The sequence below is a fragment of the Chelonia mydas genome, chromosome 1 (assembly GCF_015237465.2).
Source record: "Chelonia mydas isolate rCheMyd1 chromosome 1, rCheMyd1.pri.v2, whole genome shotgun sequence".
NCBI classification, from domain to species: Eukaryota; Metazoa; Chordata; order Testudines; family Cheloniidae; genus Chelonia; species Chelonia mydas.
In genome coordinates, this window is record NC_057849.1 from 222,220,017 (window position 1) to 222,232,880 (window position 12,864).

General features: G+C 42.9%; 1 protein-coding gene across 2 annotated transcripts in view; it reads right to left on the minus strand.

The window, feature by feature from the left end:
* The window catches only part of BORCS5 (BLOC-1 related complex subunit 5), a 124,853-nt gene extending 118,971 nt beyond the window's left edge, over nucleotides 1-5,882 (minus strand). The window contains exons 1-2 of one of the 2 annotated variants that reach the window (XM_007056933.4): nucleotides 5,425-5,882; nucleotides 3,456-3,599 (exon numbers count right to left, since the gene is read on the minus strand). In XM_007056933.4, coding sequence (XP_007056995.3) covers nucleotides 3,456-3,599; nucleotides 5,425-5,482 — 202 coding nt within the window. In that variant the 5' untranslated portion in view covers nucleotides 5,483-5,882. The remainder of the gene's footprint in view (nucleotides 1-3,455; nucleotides 3,600-5,424) is intronic. The other variant, XM_037914124.2, reaches the window with a different exon arrangement.
* Between the last annotated feature and the right edge of the window lie 6,982 nt (nucleotides 5,883-12,864).

The following is a 12,864-nucleotide window of genomic DNA, read 5'->3' on the forward strand; positions in this document are numbered from 1 at the left end:
GGCAGTCTAGTTTCAACATGCTGCATTGCCATTTCAGAGATGCAAGTTCATGTCCCACTTCCTCCCCCCTCGGCTGGCAGCACTGAAGTGTATGTTCGGTCCCAGGAACAAGCACCTTGTGATGTTCTCCTGCAATTCCTATAACTGCCTCAGAGGGGGTTTGTCTTGTACCTGAGGAAGCCATTTCCAGCTCTCCTCACAGAGGATGCCTACTGAAGACAAGAAGTTTGGTACTGCCAGTTTAAAGCATTAGTACATACATCTAAATCAACTGGTGCAACAGAAACTGATTTAAAATGGGAGTGGAGGGTAAATTGGGTGTGTTAAAAAAAGTCACAACTCAAAAATATATTTGAGAATGGCAAAGTGATTCCACAACAGAATTTAGAGAGCTACCGACACCTCAGGACAAAAACTGACAAGCATGCTACATGGAGACCACTCTGCTAACTGTGCAATAGATCACATTTTCTGTATTTTAATTCCCTATGTTTATTACTAGGGGTATTTGCATGCAAACAGGATCTCTGCCTCTTAAGAGTCCACTAGAGCTTGCTGCTCATTCTCCCCTTGAAATAATAACTGGCAATGTGCAAAATCCAAGTCTTCTCCTCAACAGCTTAATGGGAGTCACAAGGATAAAACGTTAGGATTTCAGGTGAGGATTAAGCAGCAGAAGCACGGCTGACAAGTGGAATCCTGGTTTTCCATGCAAATTTTCCTAGCAATTAAAGAAGATGGGGGAGGGGAGGAGGGGACATTAATCTCCCTAGACATTTCATAGAAACACACCTCATTTTATTTTTTATGTTGGAAGACTGAATGGTTAACAGCGTTCTCCAGAAAACAGCATCATGTTCAACATTCAAGAGAGGCCAGATGGTTTTCCTTGCAACAGATACGTGGGTTGTTTTGTTTTGTTTTTTTTTTTAAGGGGGCTGGGGAAGAAAAAGGAAGAAGTAAAGATTTGCTGGCACAGAGAACCTATTGATGGATGTCAATTATACAGGACAAATTGTTCAAGGACTAGTCATCCAAGTACAATTATAACTTCTACAATGCACCAAGGTCAGCAAACCCAAAGGCAAATGGCAAAGGAGATACCGGCTGACTACATTAAGCATTTCTTAAATTTGTCTAAGATGTAATAAAAGTGGATTTTAATAAAACAATTAATTCCCAGTTTCCTTTTCTTCACTGATTTGAGCTAGGTTTCAAATCTGTTCTTCCCTCCATGTAAACTACACACACACACACAGTGCAAGATTTCCCCAGATGCATGCCAAATTGTACTAATACTTAGCTCCTATACAGCACTTTTCATCATTAGTTCTCAAAGCGCATTGCAGAGGAAGTCAGGATCATTATCCCCATTTTACCCATGGGAAGTGACTTTCCAAGGTCACCCTGTAGGCTAGTCGCAGAACCATGAATAGAACCCAGGTCTCCCAAGTCCCAGTCCAGCGCCGTATCCTAAGTCATGCTGCTTTCAGTGCAAGAATCACACACATTTTGTTTCAAAAATACAACACTTGGGCTGGAAAGACAGGATATAATTATTTATTCCATGCAATATAGTCCAGTTTGCAGCTGTGCCCAAGAGCCAGCAGATGTCAGCATGACCTACATGGTCGAGCCAATTAAATGGCTAAAGATTTCCTAGCAAACTGTATAATTTATTTATTTATTTATTTTAAGGGGAGGAAGAGGCTGGTCACCAGTGACCTAGTGTTCAGTTCTCTGCACGGTCTTATGTGGGATTCAGGTTCCATTTCCTGGTCTCTGGATTCTTGGACTGGCACAGGTAGAGTGCACCAAACTGGTAACACTTCAGCCCTTTGATGACATTCTCCCAAACCATTCAGCAACATTATAGCTAGTTATGAAGCAGGCTTTGAAGCAAGTCACAAACATGGATTATTTGGAGCACAGTGGTCTCTTTTCTCCCCTGGGAATACCAATCCAAATGAAGTGTCCTCACTTATCCCTTTCCCTCACCTCCACCCATTTGCTTCCCCTGCTTGCCCACCTTACCTCCCTTTTGCTGGAAAGGATCCTTCCAAGGCCACTTCTGCTGCATTCATCCACTTGCCTCACCTCAAAGCATAACCATACAGAGCTCTAAGGAGCTTCCCCAGAACAGAAACACTCCAACACCGCAAAACTCAGAGCCTAGCCTACAATACTCTCAATCTCTATAGCAGGGGTGGCCACTTACCGACCCTCCAAGCCGCATACGACAGTCTTCAGAAGTTCAAGAGCCAGGGTGCACCTACCAGGGCCTGAGGCTTCAGCCCAGCTGGATGCACCTGCCGGGGCTCAGAGCTTCAGTCCCACTCCTACTGAAGCCCTGAGCCCTGGCAGGCACGCCCCACGGGGCTGGAACCCCAAGACCCCCCACCCCACTGGGCAGAAGCCAGAGGCACCATACGGGGACAAGCCCCTCCCCTCACATTTTTGCCAGGATTTGCTGGCCCCCTTGGTTACATGGTGCCACATGGCCCCCCTCCCTGAACGGCAGCTGCTGGAGCCGGCAAGCTGGGAGCTGCTGCAGCAGCGGGAGAGGCATGGCAAACAGCTGAGAGATGGAGGGAGAGGCCACTGAGAGTAAGGGGGAGGGGGCATGACTCAAGCTGTTGGGGGAGGCAAATCTTTAAATTGTGCCTCCCACTCCCTCCCCGCAAGTCCGGTAGGCGGAGATTGAAGGAGTTGGGGGGGGGGGGGCAGAGAGGACTCCGCAAGCCGCACTTTAACTATAAAAGAGCTGCATATGGCTCATCCTAAGCCACGACTTGGCCACCCCTGCTATATAGCATGCAGGCAACACCAAGGTAACAGACAGACATGGTGCTCCTATCAGCAACACCCTCAGAAATGTGAAGTATCACTTTCATACAAAGTACCAGAAAAGCAACTGAGCAGCAGGGACAACGGAAGGGTCAGCTCAGAAAGGGGAACAGAACAAGCAAAAGAATAAGGATGGGGTGAAGGGAAGGAAGACGATGTGGTGGGAATAAAGGATTTGAACTGATACTAGGGGACACTATTATGTTCCATAGGCGCCAAAGGGTACTTCTTTCTCTCTACCCATTTTCCAATAGCCTCCAATAACAAAAAGTCCAAAACAGTCTTAACGTACTCGGACCAGGCTGGGCAACCTAACAACTAAACCAGGTCTCTAGATCTCTTGTAATCACAGAAGCGTGCCTCTGGGAGAGGCAGAACTTCCAGCATTCCCATTACGCCATTGCCCCGGCTCACCACTCCTCAGGATAGCAACAGCAGTTTAGGGCTTATGGGTGCAAGGCATAAAACAGACTGGGGAAAGAAGGGAAGTGATTAGATCATCAGGAACCTGGACTCTGAAAGAGATGGGGTTGTGTCTCCCATTGAGTCTCCTAAGGGGAAAAAGTGCCCGGGGGGCAGGGGGAAGAGAACGGAAAATTCTCTCTTACCTGTCAAAAGGGGCTGGAAAGTTGGAATCTCTTGCAATTTTATCACATCAGGATCATTGCTTACGTTCCGCGAGGACTGTGTTCCTGGAGCCACCACCACAATATCATCCATTTTAGCTCGTTGCTTGGCTGGAGAAGGAGATGCTGTAGGGAAAAAATAAGTAAATCAAACATTTAAATGAATAAGGCCGTACAGTGCTAACTCTGTCACTACTGATCTGCTTCATCCTTTGTCAAAAAATATGACTGTGGTGTGTGCAGTCTGTCTATATTAAAGGTTTTCTATAGCAGCCACCACTGGAGTACCTAGATGCCTCCCAGGTAAGTTAAATGGACTTCACAGTGCTCTTCTACTTTCCCTGGTTATAAGAGGCTCTGCTTGATAGCATTATTCCAGGGTTTTTTAAAAGTCAATGGAATGTAGAATAAAGAATATTTGTTACTTAAAAGTAGATTGAGCTATCAGAAAGTAACTGCTGTTGGCCATTTCAAACCTTCACTTAGACCCAGAAATGCTGCACTTCTTAAAACTCTAGAGTGTCATTATAAACTTAAATTTGGCCTAAATTTTAATGTTATTAAAAACAAGCCAAAGAACAACAGAAATGTTTCCATTTAAAAAAAAACAAAACAAAAACCAAACAAAAACCCCACAAGACAGTTATGGACTTAGTGGCATGAACAAAAGTGAACTGACTTCGTAAATGTTCACTATCTAGAAAAATGTAAAAAAGTACATATAAAACACATACACACACACACAGGCAAATACAGCATTTTTATAGTTCTTTCATTTTTAATACTCTAAAGGGTTTTAGTAACACAAGTAAAGATATTTTTGACAACACATGATTTTGAAGGTGACACTATCCCATTACGTTTAGGGTTTTTTAAAATCCTCAAAATATTTCCTGCTACAGTCACTTTCTGCAGTTAATTGGTTGTACATGGTGTTTCAGCTATTTGTTTTAAACTAATGTTGTTACTCATTGTGATGAAAATTAGATAAAACAAACTCTGCTGAAGTCTCTTTCAACACCTTTCTCCAGGAACCTTGGCTGGGGCTAAAAGCTGCTCCATCCTTCCATGGCCATCTGATTAGCATGCAGCATAGCCAGAGAGAGCTGAAGTGTGCAAACAAGACACTCTAGCCATGTTGCCTGTGGTATTCCCCCACTCTCCTGAGACACATCTGCCAGTATACACACTATGATCATTAACATGCAGGGATGAAATTAGACAGATCTTTCTCTCCTTTTGCCACAAATCTCCTCTTCACTGTCCCTTCACTCGTTTCATCTTTTGCATGAATGTAATGCTGATCCTCACCTTCAAGGCTCTGAACAACATCTCTGCTTCTGTTCCCATCTCTTACTCTTAGATATTTAGTATTCTTCTGCCTTGCCACCCCTTGGGATCAAACAGTCTCCCACCTCTTGTATACAAATTACCCACCCCCTCATCATCCTGATCCTTCCATACACAGATGCCACTTCACAATCGCCCACCTACAACAGGAATAAAAGGAATAACTATAGCAACATATACAAGCTGCTTTCTGCGTGGGGGAGCGGGGGCACAACACACCCCTAAGGCTCCACCATCAAATGCTGTTTTCCCTTGCTATAGAAGTTGTGTCTTGTCCCCCTCACTACCCCTCTTGCTGTCAATTTGTTGCATTCCTGATAGATGTATAAGCAGGGACTGTGTCATTTCAGTCTCCTGTAAAACACCATGCAAACACATATGGCTCAGTAAGACATATAATCATCCAGCTACGTATTAACAAGAGTACACAAAAATCCCTGCCACTCCTCAAACCAGCACTACCCAAATCGCCCCAGAAATCCAGACTGCACACAAGGGTTTATGCTGCTGCTGTCCCCTCCCGCATACCCCTGTGACTGGTGGGTTGTGACTGGAGCAAAGGGGTGAGAGAGATGGGTTGGGGGGACACAGAGAGACCGACCTGAACTGCTCAGATCATTTGGCCGGTTCTCAGCTTCTGCACTTTGCTCAGCTCCCATGGCGGCTGCTGCTGTGCTGGAGGAGTCTCCCTCGGACCTCTTCGCCGCTGCAAACACCCCACCCCCGCCTCTCCCCCGGGGGAAGCAAGGGCAGCGACCTGCCCTGGAAACCAAGCACCTGCCCCCTCCACCCGCGGGCCCCAAACTGCCGGGGCCACGGGCCTCCCGCTGACTCGGGGGAAGGGGATGCAGCGCATACACAGCAGCTCAGCCCCAACACGCAAAAGAAGGCGTCCCGCCTGCTGCAGCTGCGGCTCCTGCAGCCTCCCCTGTGCGTGACTCAATGTCTGGAGTCTGCGGCGCGATGCCTTCCGGGTTCCCGCCGCCAGCCGGCCAGCCAGCTAAGAGGCCGTTCCTGTTCCTGGGTCAGGAGGAGGCCTCGCCCATGCAGTAGATGGGCGGAGGGGGAGCCCGGTGGCTCAGTTTTAAAGGGCCAGCTGCACTGCCTCCCAACATACAGCGGTATTATTAACCTTACCCTGGGCTGTTTTTTGTTGGGGGGAGAGCTTATGAGCAGGAAAATAGCGATAACGAGCATCTCGCCTGCCAAAGGCACTGCGCGAGAAAAGGGAAGGAGAAAGGGGACAGGACTGGAAAAGGAAAATAAAGGAGCTTTTTAACCTGCTAACTAAAATGAGAAAGGAAAGAGGGGGAGCTGGAGTATACTGGAGTATTGAACATCCCTGGGCCCTGATCCTGCAGACATTTATGCATATGCTTCTTGGCTCCATGGAGCCAAGATCGAGTGTAAGTTGTTTCTCGGCCTATTAAAGACTATGGTCAAGTGTCTTGATGGGTTTGGTCTTTTGGCCCCGAGATGAAAACCTTGTCGGTGTCTCTTGGATCGTGAAGTGCAAACGTTATCTTCTAAGCTAATATCTAAGGGTTTTATACTGCCACCACCCCTCACCTTACTATCTGAGCACCATCTATGTGAAATAGATTAGCAAGAGCAAAGTCCCTGCTAGACTTCACAGCATCTTCCTTTGAGGGGGGAAAAAAACCCTTCCTTGGGAGCGGGTTATTTGTTGGTTTATGTGGTCTGTTTGTTCATTTGGGGTCTGTTTCAGGAGGGATGAGTAGTAAAGGGTATTGGTGTTGTGACTGCCATTCTTGCTATATGGAAAGACTTTATCAAAGAGGAAAATTTTGAAATGTTTCCTAAAAATGGGAAGACTCTGGATTCAGTTAATCTGGACATTGATTCCATAGGCCTCCATGGGGTTACTCCTATGAGTAAACTTACACATGTGAGTATACATTTACAGGATCAGAGCCTAAATCTCTCCTTCTTATGCCCCAAGCCCGGAAACACACGCTTAACTCCTAACCAGTCTCATCAATAGTAGTCAAATTAAACACATGCATAAGTGATCAGCACCTTATGATGAATTTGTTATTAGTGTGTTTCAATGAAACATTTTAAATGTCATTCAGTCATCATTTTAAATTGTCCCTCATTTCTGAAAAAAGAAAAGGAGTACTTGTGGCACCTTAGAGACTAACAAATTTATCTGAGCATAAGCTTTCGTGAGCTACAGCTAACTTCATCGGATGCATTTCTGAGAGAGCAATGAATATGCCCACATGATTTTTCAGAAAAAAACTCTAAGAGTAGCATTAATCCATGTGCAATTTGTCAGTGAGGTGTATTTATTAATTTTTCAATGTATACAAACGTTTTTGGGGAAATCAGCTGCAAACATTTTTCTTATTGTAAAATCTGGTGACAATGATGGGATTAGAGCCTAAATGTGTATCCTGAACATCTTAATAACTAACAATTAAATAGAAAATCACCTTCTTTTTCTGATTTTATATTTTTAATTCTTTTTGTTGACACTATGAAATTTAGTACCCATCTCTTAAAAAACAAGTACCTCTTTCTGTGATAAATAACTAATCAGCTCCAACATGCAGGAAGCAGCACTCCATATTTATCATTGTGACAGGGCTGAGCTAATAACAGCCAGATAGAAAGTTCATAGGAGGCTTAGGTTAAGCAAAATGAAAAAATCCTCTTTGAAGGTTTCAGGTTTATTGTTTTTGTATCTAGCACAATTAAAACAGCAACAAAACCCCCTCAGTGTCCCTGGACACATTCCCTTCATAAAACTTGCAAAACAGGACTATCTATAAACACAAAATAATATAAACAGACCAACTCTTCCATCTCCAGCATTCCCTGTGCTGGCTCCTAGCCAAGCCCAGGCTTATCGTGAGTGTGAAGCCCAGCCTCTTTGTAAAGTTCTGAGTTTTATCTTAGCTCAGCAGCACCTAATTATTCCCCAGATGAGCGTGCCTGGATCACTTCTCAGTCATAAACTGTAGGATTTGTGTACACAGCAAGTTACTGCACGGCAAGCCAGGATATGAATCTGCAGCGTGCCAGCGGACACTGCTACAGCACAATGAAAGTCCTGGTGTGCAGTTTCTGGGACTTTCATTGCACTGTCCGTGTGACAGGTATAGCAATTTCCTGCAATATCCTGGACAAACCTTACTGAATTAAGTTGATGTATCATTGTCCAGGGATATCATTGACCAGGGCCAGGGATTTTGTATAATTCCCAGGGAACAAGGGGGACCAGTGCTACTCCAGGAACTAAAAAGAATGACGGGGGACAGAGGGTAGGCAAGTTCATTAAGCTTATAACACCTCCACAGAGGTACGCCCACCTGGAGAGAGGCTCACATATACTGGTCAGACTGGATTCTCTGGAGACCAACAGACAAAGCAAGGATTTTTGGATAAATAGCCTGAGTTTACACTGATTCGGGGCCTTCTTTGTGGTCAAGCAAACCATCCAACCGGACATCTGACCCACGGGGGTCCCCAATCCTTAGGGAAGGGTTGGAAGGATTTGGCCCAGGCTGGGTGTTTGTTCTGAGCTGAAGCTGTTGTGAACTGGTGACCACAGGGAAACCCTGTATAGGGTTTGAAGACTGATGATCAGCAAGAGGTCTTGTCAGAGTGAGGGGGTGATCTCTGGTAAGCTTATTAGCCTCTGTGTCGGTTCTTTGATTAGTTTTAATATGTTGTTTCTTTAATGCTTTTACCTTAAGAATAAATGTGTTTGCTTAGAAAGAGCGGTGTGGTAGATTAACTATGATAATTACACTGTTTACTGTCTTTGCGGAATAAGTAAAACAGGAATGGTTAGGCAGCCTCACTTTGCTGGGGAATAACACAGTGAAGGCAGGGAACTGTTCAGCTTATAATACCCTAGTTAGAAGGGAGAGAGATGCAGTTTTCCTCCCAAGAAAGGCAATTGCTGGGGAGCCAGAAGTCTAGAGTGGGTGCTGAACCATAGAAGAGGGATACCTTGGCTTGCTGCGCAGCAACTTGCCCTGTAGACAAGCCCATAGTGTTTTTGCAATCTAATAATAATGTAACTGGTTTTACAGTGGAATCTGTAATTATGAATACAGTTTTTTTCTTAAGTAATTTTAAAGCCATATAATTCTTTGAGTGGGAAATCAAACAAGTGATTGTTGGCACAGTGCCATCCTTAGAAAAGTGATGACAATCATGAGTTCTGATCCTTCAAACACTTACCCATGTGCTTAAAAATAATCACATGTGATCTCATTGAGACTATTCATAGTGTGCAAAGTTAAGCATGTGTGTAAATCTTTGGAAAATCAGGGCCTAATTAACATATGAGATAATGTAATGTAACATAATAGAGCTCAGGCAAATTCTTAAATTAGCTTGATTCGGTTTCGCACTTTTTATTTCTGTGAACCATATAATTATTTTGTTTTTATGGTGATCATGTTATAATAACCCTTATTTGGGCAGAATATTGATTTTATTATAGATGAGACCTGTACATTAATTACAGGTAACATTAAGGATCTTTTTCTGCTTAATGTTTGTGTATATATGGATAGACATATCTCTCTCTCGATAAACAGATAGTTTCCTTTAAATATAACAGTATGGTATTTCTCCTCTCCAAAATCCTACTCCTCTCTTTTCTTTTTTAATTTTAAAAATGTGATTTTTGAGATGTGTTATCATCGCTCTAAATTTCAGGCTTTTGATTTACTAAATATTAGTATATGTGTTGAATATATGAGGGTTTGTACTTGAAAAAGGAAAGAAGTAATTAAAAATTTGTTCTTTGTAAGCTTTTTAAATAAAATAAACCTGTGTTCATACTTTAAAATATATTAGGTGTGCAAATTATTTTGGTTTTGTATTTTGCTAATAGTTTGGAGACAAGACAATTGCTCCTCAGCATCCTTTCAACTGCTGGCTAAGATAATGCGTTTGAAAGTACATATCCCTTTTTATATATCTACATATAGAATATACAGATCTGATATGTTTATTACCAAGAACCAAACAATTTAAAGGAACAAAGTCAAATATTCTCTTATGATATAGTTTTGATTTTATTTTTTCACTCTCCTTATGAGAAGTTTGAAAATAATAAAAGGCAGTAGATGCGTGAGGATATGTAAACTGTTTACTTAAATCTTTAACCGGAAGGTACCCAGGAGGGACTGTGTAAGATTACAGACAGAAGCTCTACCAAGGTATTGTTGCCAACTCAAAGCATTCAAAAATCATGAGTTGGCCCCTCCCGAAATCATATTGGTTTAAAATTATGTGACTTAAAACAAATTATGAATCTGAGGTTCTTTTTCTTTTTCTTCTAGTACTTGAGCATTTAGGGTACGCTCAGGTCATATATTCAAACATTTCTTTCACAACAACTGGCAATCTACTTGGCAGACTCAGTAAAAAGGGCAAGAATTGAACTGGCTATGAAGATTAAACTATTCTCTTGCTCCTCCAGTTCATGGTTGAGCATGTTAGAAAGACAGCGAAGGCAAATTTCCACTTTTGTCACATATGTTGTATGTATTCCATGCATTAATACAGGAATTTAGTCTGTAGGTCTCTGTGTATATTTACACATCTCTATAAAATCAGTTCTGCCTCTACTAAAATATTTTTTGCTGTCTAACCCAAATCAGTTGCATTTTATTGAATCTGCCTGGCAATAGCCATAAGGAGCTTTGAGGAGCTGGAGTCCTGCTCGTAATCTGACCTTGACATCTTGGCCAAGTACTTTTTGTAGTAGGGACTTAAACTAAATGCACTAAAAACAGTGTCATGTTATTTCCATCTCCCCAACTAGTTAGCTGGTCAACAGCTGCAGGTCCTTGTGCAAAAGTAGAGGTCAGGATGCTCCCAGTGGGTATGTTAATGGAATATATATTTTATCATCTGTAGATGATTCATTCATTTTTGACTCAGGTCAACTAATGACTAAACCACATTTCCATCTCATGGCTATTTGATGCCCCATTTAATGTGAAATGAGTCAGCAGGTTCGATCTAACTACTACATAGGTGTCCACATAAAAGCCCGTCGCTGGCTGTCTCAAAAAAAAAAAAAAGGACAAGGATTGAATGGGCATAGAGGATAAATTAGCCTTCCATCCATGACAAGGAATGCGGCACTTTGGTAAGGCAGCATGAGGCAGGTTGCATTGCTGCTGCCAGTGTTGCATTAATTCCATCCAAGGATCTCAAAGTGTGCTACACATATCAGGGAAGTAAGTAGCAACATCCTGATTTCATAGATGTGGAGACTGAGGTACAGAGAGGTTTACATTACTTGCTTTAAGTCCCACAGCAAGTCTCTAGCAGAAGCAAGACTAAACTGCAGATTTTCTCTTTTCCACTTTTCAGCTTTAACGATTTTAAAGGTCCAGGATGTAAAATCTGGGATTTAAACTACGTGTCAGTACCTCTTTGAACTCAAGGCTGCCTCTGAAAGGAAGACAAAATAGGGTACTGGTGAGGCAGAAATGTCTAGCAGTTTGTTAATAAAAATCCTAATGAAGAACTAAAAATTGGCCAGTCTTCTTAAGCAATGTTGCTCCTATGAAATAAAACAATTGCATGCTGTGGCATAATGTACAGGCTGTCTGCCTAGATTAGCTCATTCCTGGGATGTCGGACATAGGTATGTCTGCTTACTGTCAAAATACTTTGAAATCTTGGGGTCTTAATCACTGAGCTTCACCCTCTGTTTTGTTGATTGTACTGTAAGTGTAATGGCAAGTCTACTCTGTCAGACTACAGTCAATCTACTGGTGGGGGAAGGTGCAAACAAATCTGTTAGTCAGGTCTGGTCTACACTACCAAATTAGGTTGGCTTAACTACATCACTCCGGGCTGTGAAAAATGTCATGCCCTGTGCAATGTAATTAAGATGACCTAAGCCCTGGTGTAAATACCGATGGAAGAATTCTTCCATCAACCTAGCTATCGCCTCCTGGACAAATGGATGTACTAGAGTGGTGGAAGAATCTCTTCTGTCACTGTAGTGTTGACATGACAGCACTAAAGCTGCGCCACTGTAGCATTTCTAATGTAGTCATACCTGGAGTGTACAGATTTCAGTCCTACTCAGCTGTCACATTCTGGGGTGCAGTCCAGACCAGTGAGGGCTGTGTCACTGCCTCCCCCACAACCTTGGGTGCCTCACAGTGCTTTGCTGTTGTAGCTCCCAACCAGGGCCATTCACAAACAGCCTAACACAGTGGTTTTCAACCTTTTTTCAATTGTGGACCCCTAAACATTTTCAAATGGAGTTGCAAACCCCTTTAGAAATTTTTGAGATCGTCTGTGGTCTCCCAGGGGTCTGCAGACCACAGGTTAAAAACCATTGGCCTAACAGCATGTAGGTCACACCCTGTGTATCTGTGTGTAACTGCGGCACTGTCCAGCAACTCTGACCTGTCAGCAGCACTCCAGTCACACTCTGGCTTCCACCAGCCTTGGTTACCGCTTGCAAGAAGATGACCCCAACATACTCCCAGTCCCAAATTTTCTCAAAACATGTGTTCTGCACTTCCCTGCCCCCTCCTGGACAATTCAGATATTAAAGGTCCGTTGCTCCTGAATGGGTCAATATTCAACAGTTTGCTGCTTTAATTGGAATTACCAAACTGTTCAGTTTAAACACAACACTGAATTAGTTTAGATTAAAAAAATAAAACAAATGTATTTAACTACAAAGAGAGAGATTTTAAGTGAGTACAAGTATAAGGTATTAAAGTCTGAAGCGATTACAAGAAAAATAAAGATAAAACACTTCCTAATAGCTAAAACTTAACAAGCTAGACTTGGTTCAAGGTCAAATCCTTACCATGGGTTCCCAGCAACATGGCTGACCAAATTCTCAGGTCAGGATCTCCCTCAAAGTCAAAGGGCTGGTTCCTTTGTCTTCTTAGATGAAAGAGAGAGAGCAAGAGATAACCTAGGGTGTTTTGCCCCTCACTTTTATAGTCCAGTCACCCATTTAAATGCATTTTCCTGAGGATTACCCCCACATAAAGTTTGTTCCAGCTGT